At 41.0% G+C, this 17,908-nt stretch overlaps 1 protein-coding gene across 1 annotated transcript; it reads left to right on the top strand.

Moving 5' to 3' along the window:
- Positions 1-14,943: 14,943 nt before the first annotated feature.
- LOC101313091 (zinc finger A20 and AN1 domain-containing stress-associated protein 3-like) lies at positions 14,944-15,453 on the top strand. Its single transcript, XM_004291567.1, has one exon. It carries the CDS (start codon positions 14,944-14,946, stop codon positions 15,451-15,453), a length of 510 nt encoding a protein of 169 aa, XP_004291615.1.
- The last annotated feature ends 2,455 nt before the right edge of the window (positions 15,454-17,908 follow it).

Genomic DNA, 17,908 nt, shown 5'->3' with positions numbered 1-17,908 from the left:
ACTTCGACCTCCAAGACCAAGAGTTCGACCTTCAAGGCTTAAGAGCCTCAACCTTCAAACTCTCTTTTGGACGTCCAAGAGTCGCATAGAGACATGTCTGCTAATGGTTTACCCATCACCCACCTTCCTCACGTGTCACAAAGGCATGGCTCAAGACTGACTTGATAAGAAGAAACCACATAGTGTCGACACGTGTTACCAACTCTGCTAAACACATCTTGGAATGTTAGGAAGCAAGGCTGATACCCTGATTTTGGGGAAGAGCCATGCTGAGCCCATGCTCTTCCTTTCCACATCACCAACCTCTCTTCCTATAAATATCAAGCTTTCCCAAGGCTGAAGGCATAGACACAATTCCATTCTTCTCTCTTCTTCCTCAATTACAACAACAACACACACACACACACACACACTCTCTCTCTCTCTCTCTCTCTCTCTCTCTCTCTCTCTCTCTATATATATATATATATATATGTATGTGTATATACTTACATATATATATATACATACGGATTTTCTCAGCTGTGGACGTCCGCACCAATTTTTTGGTGCGGATTTCCATTTTTGCACCACTTTTTGATCGAATTTCCTCATCTCTACCGTCTAGTATCTAGATAATATTGTGTAGATCATCTCTGCAAAATTTCAGCCAATTTGGTGATCGTTAAGGTCTTCAAACTCGAAAAACAAATGGACGGACTGAATTCTATCCGGTTGTGTTCATACCAGAAAAACTCAAGTTTGAGGGCCTTAACGATCACCAAATTAGCTGAAATTTTACAGATATGATCTACACAATATTATCTAGATACTATACGGTGGAGATGAGGAAATTCGATCAGAAAGTGGTGCAAAAATGGAAATCCGCACCAAAACCGTTGGTGCGGACGTCCGCAGCCGAGAAGAGCTGTATATACATATATATATATATATATATATCCATCTCTCTTTGTAGGCACATGAAGAGGGTCTCCTCCCATGCCAAAAAGCATAGTTGCTAGGCACATTCATTCATCTTCTTTCACAAAATCATGTTATACTTGAGTCCTATTTATTCTTCTCCAATCTCTACTTATTGTTCAAACACTTTACTGACTTAAGCGTCGGAGAGTATTTGGCCGGCTTTAGGCTGGTCCTCCGATAACCTCCTAGCTCACATGTCAACAGGTCATTCAATGACACTCCACCAACTTGAGGAAGAGAAGACCCAAGTCAAGTGACAGATATCCAACGCCAAGAAGAAGACACAAGGAAGCTAGCTCGCTTTCAAGGAGTGGAGGAAGCTAGCTCACCTTCAAGGAGAGGAAGCTAGCTCACCTTCAAGAGAGAGGAAGCCCACCACGAGGTGGTACGTGGAAGCCTGACATCAGCTGGAGGAAGTACACCAACTTGAGGAAGATAAGACCCAAATCAAGTGGCGATGTCCAACGCCAAGAAGAAGGCGCAAGGAAGCTAGCTCGCTTTCAAGGAGTAGAGGAAGCTAGCTCACCCTCAAGGAGAGGAAGCCCACCACGAGGTGGTACGCGGAACCCCGACACTAGCCGAAGAAAGTCTACCAAAGGAGTGGAGAAAGTTCACTAATGAAGTAGAGGAAGCTAGCTCACCTTCAAGGAGAGGAAGACCACCACAAGGTGGTACGCGGAATTCCGGCATCAGCCAGAGATAGACGACCAAGACCATGGAAATAGTCAAACTAGCCGAAGGGCGAAGATAGACCCGCTACAAAAGAATACCCCCACCACTTTACACGTATGATTTCAACGGAACTCTCGTTAACCCGTTGGTACTAAAAAACGACACCAACAAAATGGCGCCGTCTGTGGGAAAATGAACACTTAGCGCGTGCTCACTTGTTCGATGAAGAAGGAAGGTTACATCATGCATATGAGTAGCCTTAGAAGCAGAAGAAGAGCTTCAATGTTCGATGTCTTGCCTACGACTTTGAGTTGCACCCAAATATGAGAAAGAGCACAAGGTTATGAAAAAGAGCACAAGGAGGATTAGACCACGCTTTCAAGCAGCGAAGGAAAGGAGATCCACTAACGCTTGCCAAATCAACATGGCTTTCCACCTTCCGCACTAATTGGAGCTTGGATATTCGACATTCATATTCAAGAATCTTAGTCCATATACCTCCATTCAACGGAAGATGAGCCAACCCACTCTTGACGCCGAGTTGTCATGTGTACTCCCTCAACATCCCTGACATGCCACCAACGAGGAAGAAACCCAGAAGGCAGATGAGCAGAACTAGCACACCTTCACTTATATCTATCATCGTTAGAGGGAGACGATCATATTATCATCATCAGAGCGCCACCACTATAATGTAAGTCGGGAGACGATGATCCAATTGAAGGTTATAGATTTGACAAACGATGTTTTCAAGAAATTTGCATGGATGTTAAGCATGCTACTTGACATGGAGAATATCTCCATTGGAGGTGCTACAATGACCCTGTCTTCAACATCCAAGTCACTATATGACGACCAACCAAGACATGGATGAACCTTAGACACACAGTCGATGAGGCTACTTCAAATTCCATGGTGATATGCGACCACCGCTCAATGAAGTATCAAGTACCTCGAACCACTTATGGGAGCGAGAAGTCTATCGTTAATGGCCACCACCAAAACAAAGATTGGAGAGATTTTAGCTTACATTGATAAGATGTAGCTAACAATGCGAACAACCAATGCACGAATGCGTACAAGTGATGCTTCATCAACAGCGCTACGCTTGAGCCTTGTTGCTCGCATGCCACTGAAGATCAATCCACTTCTAGGGAGGGACGTGGGTTTCCCTCACCTTTCACCTTCATTGGCAATTTCAACTTCCACCAAAGAAGGCCTTACCGCACGGTGGAATAAGAGGATGATGGAAATGCAACTCAAGAGTATGTCGTTGAAACTGATGACAAAGAACAAGGATCGACACTTGAAGACATGAAGAGGTAACTCGAGGCGTGGAGTAGACCCCTAAAGGCTCGGCAATGGCTGTACCTTCGACATGCAAGTCATTAGAAGACAGCCCACCAAGGTGATCGATCAACCTCATAAGCATACCATCGCCAACCACAATTCCTTTAGAAGGATGTCATCCATGATTCTGGTGTTCCAATACACCATCATCTAATGGTTAAGAGATTGGCCTCGCTCATAACGCCAATGTGCGCTAGACTCCCGACGGCCATAAAATCTGCACCACCAGTGGAAAGACCTTGAGCATCCTCTACATGGTCTAAATTCAACGGTGACACTCACTCTGCCAACTGACACATCAAGATGCATCAAGGACCAAATCAATTTATATTGATATGCCTAGACGAACAATCTTGGAATTCAGCGTTGCTAGAACACCACCACCCGAGTCGAACTCATTGACGAGAGCCAACCTTAGAAGAAGGAAGAGCGTTCAGCCCACAGTCTTACACCAAGAGAATGTCCACGCGACACCATCCGCAACGAGTCACATTCAAAGGAGCAAGCTACGTTTCAGTCGGTACACCCTATTCTCAATTAAATAATAGACCTAATATAGTTATTACAATGCACCCTACATATTCTTAAGGATTTTCTTGATCGACATGCCAAGACTGATAAGTTCTTTGAGCACCAATAGGAATAAGTTGGTCTTAGAAGGTCAGTGTCAAGACCCACCCTGAATTTCACCCTGAAACCCAAAGTAAGTCCTGCAGGGACCACCTCCAAGGAAAACTTACCGAAAAATTCGACATAACCTCCCTTAAAAATAGACAACCCTAACCTGAAAAAATTCAAACCACACTCCTATAATGACACATCCAACCTCAACTCCTGGAGCCACCCGCTCCCCACAATACAACCACCACAACAATATAATAAAACCATCTTCTAATCCATCACATAAATATCCAATTAGAAATAACAAACTTCAACCTTCAAATATTCCAAATTTAAAATCCAAGACTTAGCACACAACCGAGCTAATATACATTATCCTCCAGGTAATCAGAGCCGCTAAAACTAGAGGAAGCAAGAAAAATATGTTGGTAGGTTAACAGTAACCTACTGATGAAAGGTGGTGGAGAAATGGGTGACTATGCCTCGCCTCCTACTAGATCCAACCTGCACTCTGCAGACTGGGCATTTTAAAACGAAGGGCCCAGGGGAAAACATTTGAAACCGTTAGAATGAGTGGATAAAAATAAATTAATAAGTGAATATTTATGCATTCCCATTTTAATTTCCAAAGAAAAATATGCTGCATACGACAGCTCAAAGCTTTTTATTCATAAACTGGCAAATACATGACTAGCTTCGGCCAGTCTCCAAAACTCAATAAAATACAGCCTCTCAGGCTAAACTATATATAAATATATATATATATATATATATATGTATGTACACTCATCAGACTCTTTGTACGAATTCTATGAACAAAATAGAAAAATAGAAATTCATACAAGGCTACGACGCTTGCGTCAAACGCTCATGTGGCGCCACAATGGAATTTTTCCTCATTATGACCGAAGAGAACGGGTGTTTATACGTGTGGACTCCCTATATGAAAACCTATAAGAACCAAATAAGAAAGTAGTTTTCATATAGGGCCATGACATTTGTGTCTAACACTCACGTCACACCATAATGGAATTTTACCTCATTATGACGGACCAAGCACGTATGGCTAGCTAGCATTTATATATATGCTATACTCATAACATCCAATATACATATCGACCGAAAATCTCATTTTCGGGAACTTTCCAAAAGAGGAAAATTGCCAAATATCCAAGAAAGCAATAAATCTCAGCAAAAGAATAAATGATCATCAATATAATGCATCGCATGCTTTTAATTAAAACAAAAGTCCACTCACAAAATAGGCCTAAGTCTGATGTCGCTCCCAGGCCTCTTCAGCTCGAGCCTCCTCACGTCCTGTTCCAAATATATAATTAATTTCCCAACCAAAAATCCAAAACTTACACAAAATAGGCAAAATTAAATGTGAGCCTCAAACACACTCATCATTGCCCAACTTCACCATTCTTAACTCAATATGGTCCAAACTTCACCGAATATACTAGCAGCTTTAATTCAACCTTCTACAGATTATACAACTTTAATCTAACGGCCGGATTCTACCTTAAATAACCGCCAAAATTACTAAGCTTTAAAAATCCCCAAACCTATCCAAAACTCCTCCAAAAATTCCAAAATTCTCATCAATAACTCCCCTTAATATAACCAACTACTAAACAATGGCGGCGGCCGGAGACCGACTCCGGCAACCTCCAATGCCTACCAAATTTTGACAGCATTTTTCTCTCAACTCCCTCTACAACTTTCCTAACTAGCACAAACACAAATTCTAAGCCTAGATAGGGTAATCGAAATGAGCCCTAGAATTTTCAACTCCATATTTCTCCTTACCTAGCTCAAGAGAGGGTGAGACCTTTTGAGGGATTGATGCACGGGAGGAGAGCTTCCTATTGAGTCAAGTAGCTTAGACTATGGTGGCCGGAGGAGAGAGTTCCGGTGAAAGGACCACCACGACTCCTTGCCGTGATAACTTGCAGATGCCGACGGGAGAGGGGCAGTCACCAACCCAGGACTAGAGAGGGAAGGACAGCGGTCCAAAAGTGACCGGTACGGTGGCCTAGCTCAACCGGTCAACGGCGGCCGGAGGAGAAGAAAAATTGGCAGCGGGAGAGAGAGAGATAGCGTCAGAAGGAAGAGGAGAAGGGAGAAAGAAGAGAAATGGTTTGGGCCTCCCCAAACCGGTCCAACACCAATATAACCACACCAAAAATATAAACCCAACTCCAAAATAACCCTACAAAATAATACACCACTAAAAAAAAATTACCTTTTATTAGTCAACATTTATTATTTTTACCGTCGTCACATTTTTCTCCTACGCATAATTCTCTGAAATAATCGTCCCCCAAAACCCTTTTAAGGACCAATTAAACTATAACCTCATTGACGGAGACGGTAAAATTCTTATTAAATACCAAAGCTAGTAATTAAGGTAAAAATTTAAGAGTCGGGATGTGACAGTAAGGGACCCAACTATATTAAGTATTAACCTATATATATCTATATATCTTGTACAATGTTATATCTTATAAGAACTATATATCTATCTACTATTTGCATACTATGAATCATGTTGAGATCGGAATTTGCACAAACGAATTAGCATGAAAATATATCCATCTATTCGACAATTCGGCAAAGACCCCCATGCTAAGCATATGACTACTCAGTTTTTGTTACGTCAGCTCATTACTGATGAACATGTGTCAATGCCCAAACGCGGACCAAATGGAGTACCAGTTCCACAAGTCTATTACGTAAACTCCTAGAAGTTTATTGGAACACAAAGGTATAGCTATCTCAGCAAAAGTCCATCCAAGATAAAAGTAGTACTAGTTAGTAGCTTGTATAATAGACACCCTTGATCATCCAACACTCATGAACTTGAGCCACCAGATGAAAGAGCCTCGCTAGCCGAGACCAATTCACAGAGTGCACACAAGGTAACCTACTTAAGCTACCAGAAAAAGAGTCTCTCTGAGACCAATCCTCAAGGGTGCCCTCGAGGTCCAACTCACTTGACATACCAGCTGAGTGAGTCTTAGGGATTATGAAGAGCGTTCACAGCTCTTGGACACCCACTCACCAAAGCGAATAGTGAGTATTTTAGACCGAACAATAGCTAGAGGTCATACATTCCCTTATACTTCATGCTAATCGTTTAGCGGAATTAGCAAGAGTAGGGATAGTGCTCTTAGATGCAAAATTAGAGTCAATATTTAGAACTCAAAGGGAAACAAAAACGAAGAAGTTTAATCCTTGCTCACCCTTTAACAATGGTGCAACTCTTTATCTATTCGAGACACTCACCAAGGATTTAGTCTCCTTTGAAGAACTACTTCACCAATGAAGGATATCATTACTTGAAGTCGAGGATGATCGACATAACCCACTTAGGACCTTCATTGTCCCAACCTTTGAGCTAGCAATAAGATGGTCATCCACCCTAGAAAACTTACCTCGACGCGACAAGATTGATTTCATATGCAATCAACTCTTGTCATTTCAACAAAAACCACTTACTCAATTTTTTAGGTTCACCAAATTCTTCTTCCAATTGAGTTCCCTATCCAACAAAGGCCTTGGATGTCTAGGGAACTGGGGGCTTGTTGGTGTCATAATTTGGTTTGACAACGAAACTTGACTTTTCAACCCATTCCACGTAGGAAGCGTTGAAATATCAAAGATCCACGTATGACTCTAACCTTTCAAAGCACCCAAACCATTATTCGAGAAATAAAGATGATCCTCACACGTAAATAATAGTGAGATGCCCAACCTAGCATCCAAAGTCTTTCTTGGACTATCACCAAGTGTCTTGGCATGCCACCAAGTGGTTACCTCACCTTCTAGCTAGTGTGGTAAGATTAGAGCATATTGTGAGCGAATCATTAGAGAAGTATAGTCTAAATGGGTCTAGAGCCTCAACCTCCAAGGTCGATACTTCGACCTCTAAGACCAGGAGTTCGACCTTCAAGGCTTAAGAACCTCAACCTTCAAGGTCGATACTTCGACGTCCAAGACCAAGAGTTCGACCTTCAAGGCTTAAGAGCCTCAACCTTCAAACTCTCTCTTGGACGTCCAAGAGTCGCATAGAGACATGTCAGCTAATGGTTTACCTGTCACCCACCTTCCTCACGTGTCACGAAGGCATGGCCAAAAATTAATTTAATAAGAAGAGACCACATAGTGTCGACACGTGTTACCAACTCTACCAAACCCATCTTGGAATGTCAGAAAGCAAGGCTGACACCCTCATTTGGGGAAGAGCCATGCTGAGCCCATGCTCTTTCTTTCCACATCACCAACCTCTCTTCCTATAAATATCAAGCCTTCCCAAGGCTGAAGGCATAGACACAATTCCATTCTTCTCTCTTTTTCCTCAATTACAACAACACACACACACTCTCTCTCTCTCTCTCTCTGTCTCTCTCTCTATGTATGTGTATATACTTACATATATATATACATATGTATATATACAGGAATTCTTAGGTGCGGACGTCTGCACCAAAGTTTTGGTGCGGTTTTCCATTTTTGCACCATATTTCGATCGAATTTTCTCATCTCCACCGTCTAGTATCTAGATAATATTGCGTAGATCATCTCTGCAAAATTTCAGCTAATTTGGTAATCATTAAGGTCCTCAAACTCGAAAAACAAATGGACGGACTGAATTCTGTCTGGTTGTGTTCATATCAGAAAAACTCGAGTTTGAGGGTCTTAACGATCACCAAATTGGCTGAAATTTTGCAGAGATGATCTACACAATATTATCTAGATACTAGACGGTGGAGATGAGGAAATTTGATCAGAAAGTGGTGCAAAAATAGAAATCCGCACCGAAACCTTCTGTGCGGACGTCCACAGCCAAGAAGGGCTATATATATATATATATATCCATCTCTCTTTGTAGGCACATGAAGAGGGTCTCCTCCCATGCCAAGAAGCATAGTTGCTAGGCACATTCATTCATCTCCTTTCATAAAATCATGTTATACTTGAGCCCTATTTATTCTGATCTCTACTTATTGTTCAAACACTTTACTTAATTAGGCGTCGGAGAGTATTTGGCCAGCCTTAGGCTGGTCCTCCGATAACCTCCTAGCTCACATGTCAACAGGTCATTCAATGACACTCCACCAACTTGAGGAAGAGAAGACCTAAGTCAAGTGGCAAATGTCCAACGCCAAGAAGAAGGCGCGAGGAAGCTAGTTCGCTTTCAAGGAGTGGAGGAAGCTAGCTCACCTTCAAGGAGAGGAAGCTAGCTCACGTTCAAGGAGAGGAAGCTAGCTCACCTTCAAGAGAGAGGAAGCCCACCACGAGGTGGTACGCGGAACCCCGACCATCAGCTGGAGGAAGTACACCAACTTGAGGAAGAGAAGACCCAAGTCAAGTGGCGGATGTCCAACGCCAAGAAGAAGGTGCGAGGAAGCTAGCTCGCTTTCAAGGAGTGGAGGAAGCTAGCTCACCCTCAAGGAGAGGAAGCCCACCACGAGGTGGTACGCAGAACCCCGACACTAGCCGAAGGAAGTCCACCAAAGGAGTGGAGAAAGTCCACCAATGAAGTAGAGGAAGCTAGCTCACCTTTAAAGAGAGGAAGCTAGCTCACCTTCAAGAAGAGGAAGACCACCACAAGGTGGTACGCGGAATCCCGGCATCAGCCGGAGATAGACGGCCAAGACCATGGAAATAGTCAAACTAGCCGAAGGGCGAAGATAGACCCGCTACAAGAGAATACCCCCACCACTTTACAAGTATGATTTCAACGGAACTCTCGTTGACCCGTTGGTGCTAAAAAACGACACCAACAATATTGACCAAGTTTGGATTGAGATTTACATGTACGGGTCTGAAAGATAGCAGCTTCATAACTTCCCTATAGTAAAGTAGGAGAAATGATGCGTCATTGATGATGGTCACATTTCCAGGAGAAATGAAGCCCTATACCTAAGAGAAGTAGGTGACTACCATGCTGTAGTAACCATGTTTATCACCTCAGTCGGTAGTAGCGGATATGAAACCAATATCTCAAGTATAAGAATTATTCCACATATTCAATGATCATAATATCATGTCAGTATCAATGTTTTACATAGAGGTCCTAAACCCTGTCTAATAAGTTACAAACTTGATTCACCATATAAGACTGCTCATCTCTCACTCTAGCTAGAGAGGGTCATAGATACCACTAAGAAATCAATTGCAGTTTAATTACTTGAGACAAATAGTGAATTTTGATGGTTCAGTGAGGGATGGTTCTGCAGCTGGTGGCTTTATCTTCTGAGACAATTATGGAAGTTCCTTAACTGCTACAATGACAAAACTATGGTGCGGCATCTGTTCCAATCGCAGAAGCTCGTGCTTCAAGGGATTGCTTAAAAATGGCTTTTGAACAAAGGCTACTCTCAAACCAAGAAAAAGAAAGAACAGAGGTGCGCTACTCAATTCTGGAGGTTGAAGTTGATACCAAAATGGTCATTGATGTGGTCAATGATACTTCTCAACCCCCGTGGAGACTCCTCAGGTTGATCCAGGACATTAAACCTGTTAAACTTTGAGCACATTTTTTGGCAAAAAATCACAAACGCTCACTGACTTTTGACTCATTAATCACTTTACTCACTTACATTTCAAAAAAATCACTTAACTCACTCATTTTTAATCCCGTTTCTCACTTAACTCACTGCCATTAAACCTACCATTGAGAAATCATTAAAATTGAGGGTGTATTTGTCTAACCACATTGTCACGCCCCAATTTTTGAAAATTTTCAAAAATTTGGGCATAATAAAACTCAAAATCTTAATATCCCAAAACCTGCTCAACACTTCCAAACTAAAAACAAATACTGGAAATGTAAGAATCAACAAACTCATCAACCGAGTTAAACATTACATCTCTATAATTACAACAACTTCAAAAGTCAAGTAATAAAAAGTAGCTCACATGAGCTTAAAAACAACCGTCATGATATACAAAAAGTACATCGCCTAAAACCCAGCTCCTAAGCCACTGCCTCAACCCTGCTGATCATCACCTGTAGGTCTAACCCCTACACCATGAATTGGTGCACCGGGTTGTAAACAACAAATCCGGTAAGCTTAAAAAGCTCGTATGAGTAACTCTCAAAATAAAACTCAATCATTCCAACATCACATAAGATAAAACTGGAAATTCCTGCATTAATAACTTAGTTCAAGAATCCCTTAAAATCAAGAGAATTCAAAAGAAATAAGGCACCCAAGAAATAATTAAAAGAACACAACAATTCAAAATCAATCAAATCATAAATGAAATCCTGCAAAAAGTATAGTTCAGGAATTCCATTAAAATCACACGATTAAAATTAGAGAATCTCCTGCGGATAAGCATAGTTCAGGAGATACTCAAAGTAAGAAATTTAAATGACAACATATAAGAACATCACACAATCATTTCACAACCTTTACTTATGAGTTCGTCAACGCATAGTCATCCCTCATAAGTAACTAGACAAACACATACTCATGGGTTCGTCAACACAAAGTCATCCCCCATGAAGTACCGACAAACTAGAGCTTTATACTGACCGTAACCAATCACCCGGCCAAGGCTTGGTTCCACGTCCACCACGAAGGCTCCTAATCTAATGCACACAATCACCCCTAAGGCACACACACCCACAACTAAGGCACACAATCACCACTCAAGAATGCACACAATCATCACTAAGGCACCATTCCACAACGAATGCACACAATCATCACTAAAGCACCATTACACAACGAATGCAAACAATCACCACTAAGGCACACATCCACAACTAATACACAAATAACTACATCAATAAAACCAGACAAGCGACACCTCACTATAATATACCTTTTCACAAAGAGATATATATACACACACATAGATTTTCTCACAAGAATAATCTACAAAGAACTAAAGATATTATAGTCACTAGAACCTTAAAATAATCATTTAAAAAGAAAACTTGTTTTCTCTTACCTATGAGTCGTTGGCGATCAAGCTCATATATTTTAAAACAAACAAAAAGGAAAACATAATTTTTTTTTAAATCATTATCATTTTATCATCATAATCATTATCATCTTATCATCATAATCATTATCATCATCACAATCATCAATATTTCCATCAACATTATCATCATCATAATCATCATCATCAATATTTTCATCAACATTTTATCAACATAAACCTTATCATCATCACCATCATCATCATAATAATCATTATCATCAACACAATAATTATCATAATCATCATCAATAATCATCACACAATTCTATAAATAATTGGTCCCAAGTGAACCTTGGTGAGATGTTACTCACCTAAAAATCCCGCTGCGTCTTCACAAAAGAAACTCAAGAACCAAGCTCAACACACTTCACAAGTCACCTATAGTTACACAATTAATAACCTTAGAAATCAAAGGACCATAGGATAACAAACACCCTTAAACTAAACCTTAACCCAAAGGAGGACAACCTTCCAAGGTCATCGAATTAACGACTCAAAATTGCTGCTTTTATTTCCCAAAACAGAAACTCAAAACCTTGCACAAGTCTAAAGTTCACCAAAAGTCCTAGCATGCAATATTGGTAACCAAAACCTACAACCAACATAGCAACACGTTCGTATCAGAGAGTACTACCTAACCAGCACCACAAAACACCACAGACACTACCGGACGCACCACCACAGGTGGCGGCGAGTGAGCCCCACGCGCCACCCCATCAACTTCAAAATTTGAACAAACTTCCAACAGCAAACTTGTAGATTGAAGTAAGGGAAGCATCTTTTATACCTAATGCTTGAACCAATTTGACTGGAATTGGGTCCGAAACGTCACCGCAAACTCACTGCCTCAAACTGCAAATCTGAACCACACTCTCAAAAATCGAGTTGCAAGACACACAAGAGTAAACTCTGATGAGAAAGAGGATCGAAACTCACCTAAACTTCACCCCTAATCGCCGTCGAATTCGACGGTCGCAGGCAAGGGCAGCGCCGCTTGCTCTACCACGCCGATTCGAATTGGAGCCACCCACAAGGTCTGATAGCTTCACAAAGGAACGGTGGCTGCACTAGCTTGGTCGCCATCGTACGTCGCCGGGAGAGGGCAGCGACCGGAAGTGTAGTGGCTTTCGGGCTCAGCTGCGCCGCCGTCGATGGCTATCAAGGTCAAAGACTGACACCAACAACTAGAGGAGGACATGATGAATCAAATGGAGGTTGTTTCGTGGCAATCCGCCGTCAGACGGCGAAGGCGGAGGGCGTTGGCAGCTCCGGAGAGAGAGAAGAGAGAGAAGGAAGAGAGAAAGAAATGGGTTCCGGAAAAATGAAGTGGAAACCCTAAACTTTTCTTATTCAACCCAAAATCCCGTAAAGCCACGAACTTCCGTTGATCATAACTTTCTCATACGAAGACCATTTTACGCGTGCCACGTGTCTACGAACTCGTATGTCATGCTCTACAACTTTTGTGAAAGAAGTTTTTCGAGAAACCCAATAGATTAAAAAGTCAACTCTTGACCCTTCAAAATAAAGCATTTTCAAGAAATTAAATGCTCGAAAACTTCAAGTCCACTCACTAAACCACAAAACCGCACAACTCCTACTTAGATAATTTCCAAAATAATATTAGAAACTAATATCAAATTTCCAGGGTATTACACACATAATATGCATTTCTAACTCTCTTTTTTTATTTCTAAAGTTATTAGATTATTTTCCAATTATTTTTTCTTGAAATCTATGAAAAAGAGTAACTTAAATAAATCTGAAATTATTTTGAAAAAATATATATTATTTGTAGTTATTTTCTTCGTAGTAAAAATAATTAACTAAAAAATGCTTATTTTTCTTATTTTAAACTTATTAAATTATTTTCAACTTTAAAAAAAAAATTCAGCAATTTCTAATTCAAAACAAATGACTTAGAATTAAAAATCTGATGAAGAAACACCATTTTTTATTTTTTCCTAAAAAAAAAACTAATTGGAAATTCTTTTTTGGTGTTTAGACATATATACCCTTGATGTTAAAGGCTCCTAATGGTTGAGTTAACGACAATGAGTTAAGTCAGAGACAAAGTCAAAAGTGAGTGAGTTAAGTTATATTTTTGAAATGTGAGTGAGTAAAGTGACTAATGGGTCAAAAGTCAGTGACCATTTATGATATTTTAGAAAGTTTAGGACACAATGCTGCAAATGAGGTTATTTAGGAGAATAGAGTTTCATTCGATGTTTTGGTGGCTCTTCTTTTGACATAGTAAATTTGAGATGCCCTCGTGGCTCCTCAACTTAACGGTTGTCATTTCCCATCAAAGATAAATATATACTCAGTTGGACCTATCCTCTAAGGTGAAAATTGATATATAAGCATTAAAATTCTTTTTATTTTATTTTTTGTTTACACCAACGGTGTCTGAACACTTTAAAGACTATTAAAATGGTACTTGATCTTTTAAAGTTATTGATATGTTACCTGGACCCTTATTTTCATTTCAACGTAGTACATGTCTAAAATTTTTATCACGTTTTATGTTAATTCGAGCATGTGCAACTCATGTGAGTCACCAGAGGATGCCAAAATGACAAATTTGCCCTAAATTTGGTAATTTGACTATTTATTAGAGAAAAACACCTAATATAATATGTAACTTCTATTTTTTTGGACTCTGATCTCTCTGAACCCGAATAAACGGATTTGGACACCAGCTTCCTTTTCATTCAAGTCATTTCGCTTCACTTAACGTCAGGCCCAAATGAGAAGCCTGATGAACTGAAGAGAAAAAGGACTTGTGAAGTTGTGATAGCTAAAGGCTAACAATCATGCAAGATAATATAATCAAGAAACAAATCAAAAAAGGAGGAGCCACTAAACCGAAATTAGCGGTCAAGATTGACCCCACAGACTCATTAACCGGTCTAAGATGGCGTGGTGATTAAAAAACCCCCAAAACACTACCGTGGCCTAAACGGCTTCCAGAACATATACACCACTCATCCCTTAATTTGAATGGTCCTCCGGCTTTGTCTCCTTTACGCGCATTAAGAAAGAGGAGAGAGGTTGCAGCCAACAAGAGGCATACTCTTTGTTTTGAGACGAAAAAGAAAAGAGGAAACGAGAAGAAAGGGGAAGAAGCTCTCTGGAATTTTCTTTCCTTTGAGGACCAGGAATCCCCCCGCAGCTTAGGACCGCGCGCCTGGTTTCCTTTTTCCTTCTCTCTTTTTGCCTTCCCTTTATATATACCCGCCTCAGTTTCCCATCCCCTCTCCATTTTTTCTTTTTGCAAATTCACATCTGAAATCTTCAAAATTAAAGAGATCGATCTAGATCGATATGGCGGAAGAGCATAGATGCCAGGCGCAGAAGCTGTGCGTGAACAACTGCGGATTCTTCGGGAGCCCCACCACGCAAAACCTGTGCTCCAAGTGCTACCGTGATCTGCAGCACAAGGAACAGCAAGCCCTCTCTCTCAACCAAACCATCATCTCTGCTGCTGCGGCGGCGGCGACCTCCTCTTCGTCTTCGGCTTTCTTTCCTTCGTCACCGGTCTCCGTCGCGACGCAGCAGAGCGAGCGCGTGGTCGTCGACGCGAAGGTAGAGGAGGAAGAGAAGAAGGAGGAGGTGGCGGCGGTGCCCGCGGCGGCGAGTCAGGCGAACAGGTGCATGGCGTGCAAGCGGCGCGTGGGGCTGACGGGGTTTAAGTGCAGGTGCGGGATGACGTTCTGCGGGACGCACAGGTACCCGGAGCAGCACGCGTGCGGGTTCGACTTCAGGAGCATGGGGAGGGAGCAGATAGCCAAGGCCAATCCGGTCATCAGGGGCGAGAAGCTGCAGAGGATCTGAGAGTCCCTCCGTCGCCGGTCAAGGGTGTAAGGGTCTTTTGACTTTCGTCGTGTGGTTTGGGGTTGTTACGTTTGGTTTGGTTGGGCGGTATTGCCTTGTCATTGTAAATTTCGTTTCTAATGATAAGTTTAATGGTTCAATGATCCTTTTGTTTGTTAAGATTGGTGCATGACTTGTTTGAAAATTTGTCGACTGAAATTGGGTAAGCGAGATCGGCTTTCATTTGCTTATGATACAAGAAACAAAGTATGAATTTCTCTTCATATATACTTGTGCTGCAGATCACGGTAAATTATTCCTTGGAGGCTTAATTAGTACACTAGTAAATTATGCGCGATTCTATAATATAGAAAATCTTGACGTGTTTTATGAAGCCAATTATAATGGTGTTGATACCCAAAGAATCAATATTCATGCTCAATTGATATTCCAAGCTCAATAAAGAAATACACATGCAAATCACATTCAAAATACAAAAGTTACATATTTATTTGAATATTCATACCACGCATGTGGACCCAAACCACAACCACGTTCTTGGAGTTTACAAGTTTGAGTGTGGTGGAAGGTAACGAAAGTACATGAGGTTCACTCTTGGTTTTGGTTGTTGGCGATTTTAGACTTGGGACTAAAATCCAAGTCCAACAACCTAAATCGTTTAACGGGCAGGCAAAGATGAGAACCCAAACCCATAAGACCAAATACAGCATAATACTTTCACCGCAATAGTTATCCCCCAGTTATCCAATTACCCCGCAGTAATCTATCTTCTCTTTTGCGCCAAATACAAAGTCTCATTCAATTTCTTCCTTCTACCTATTCTAGTTCTAATCTGCTACAAGCTTTTTCAAAACATGCAGCCTTTTCAATAAGATATAGTTTTATGACTTTTGTCAATTCCAACACCAAGACTACAACCACACAACAACTCCTAGAAATCTGCTATTCAAATCCAATTCCAGAGACAAACTAGTCCCCCTTTAAACCACATGGTTATTACCTTGTTCTCTTGATCTGGTTTTAATAATGGATCCCATAATCTTGTATTGGATTCGATCACCTCCTCCGGCCTATAAATAAAGGCTTCTAGTTGCTGCAAAGAGAACACAACTCATGCAACAGAACATACCTACAACCAATGTATCCCACAAGCAAGCTTCAAGCATCAAGCCAAGTATCCTTTCCTTCACTCCAAAAACCAACTTCACTTTTAAACAGCCTCAAACTCATCCACCACCACCAAAACCCTTTTCTCTCCTCACCGCAACAAGCCTCTCATCTTCTGCAACTCTTATATTTCCAGCTCCCACGCCACATGCCTTCTTGCAAGCTCTTTCATGTATTTTTTTCATCTGTCATGCTACCAAATCCACGCAAATTACTGTCAACATATCACGAGAAGCATATGCCACTGCAGCAAGTTACTACAAAGAGACCTGGGGAAAACACGCACAGAGCTTCTTGAAGCTTTGGGCTCAGTCCTTGAACTCAGAGGGGTAAAATAGAGGAGATCAAGCCAATTTATCAATCCTAGCAGCCTCTGTTCAAAATGACCCCAACAAATAGTTGATACTAATTTGTTCATGTAAATGTAATGTCAAATCTAAGATTCAAAACAAGTATGTAAACATTATTTGAATGCAAAACTAAACTAAAGATTGATACAACAATCCTAACTAGTTAACCCTTATCGTGACCATTACCCTAATCCTAAACTTCATAATATATTCAAATGAACCTCAAACTTTGAAACTCTTAACGATTGCGCTATTGACTAAAAAAATCTCTAGCTAGCTAGTCACTAAAAATAAATTGGTGACTACGTATAAAAAAAATGAATCGATGAGTAATCTAATTAAACTTCGAGTGATTGACCATTCAGCCTTTGAGGGACTGAGGAAAATTAAGGAGGGATCGATTGATGTGGAAAAGTGCAAAGAAAATAGGGAATGCATGCAGCTAGCAGCTAGAAGGGAGAGTTTTTTTGTTTGTTTCTTTTATCTTAAGTTAGGGGTCATTATTTGGCCTAAGGGCTTAAAAGCCCATGGGCGGCCCGTTGGCCCAGAAGGCCAAAGCCCGGCCCAGCCCGCATTAAAACTCATCGAAGCCCAGCCCTGTGGGCATAAGGCAGGGTAAGGGCAGCGAGTTCAAAGCCTCAGCCCGGCCCTTTAACAGCCTGATGAGGCCCGCCCGGCCCTGTCTTCAAAGCCCGGCTCAGAAGCCCGTTTTTGGTCTGTATATATATATAATGACTATAATATTGGACTTCTTAGGTTGGAACTCTATTACTTTACAATTATATACTAATAAAAGAATAGTAAAAAAGTTTGCCACTTATTTTTAAAGAGATAAGTACAAGAGATCACTAAGTCCAAAGTTGGTCATCTTTCCATCACTTTCCTTCTCTCACGCTTCTATCCCTCAGTCTTCTTCTTCATGTTTTTTTTTTCTCTTT

This window comes from Fragaria vesca, linkage group LG2, assembly GCF_000184155.1.
Source record: "Fragaria vesca subsp. vesca linkage group LG2, FraVesHawaii_1.0, whole genome shotgun sequence".
NCBI classification, from domain to species: Eukaryota; Viridiplantae; Streptophyta; class Magnoliopsida; order Rosales; family Rosaceae; genus Fragaria; species Fragaria vesca.
Note: the sequence above shows the minus strand (reverse complement) of the source record. Positions and strands in the feature narration are given on the sequence as shown.

Coding starts and splice junctions, on each gene's coding strand:
- LOC101313091 (XM_004291567.1), top strand. CDS start 14,944: ATGGCGGAAGAGCATAGATGCCAGGCGCAGAAGCTGTGCGTGAACAAC.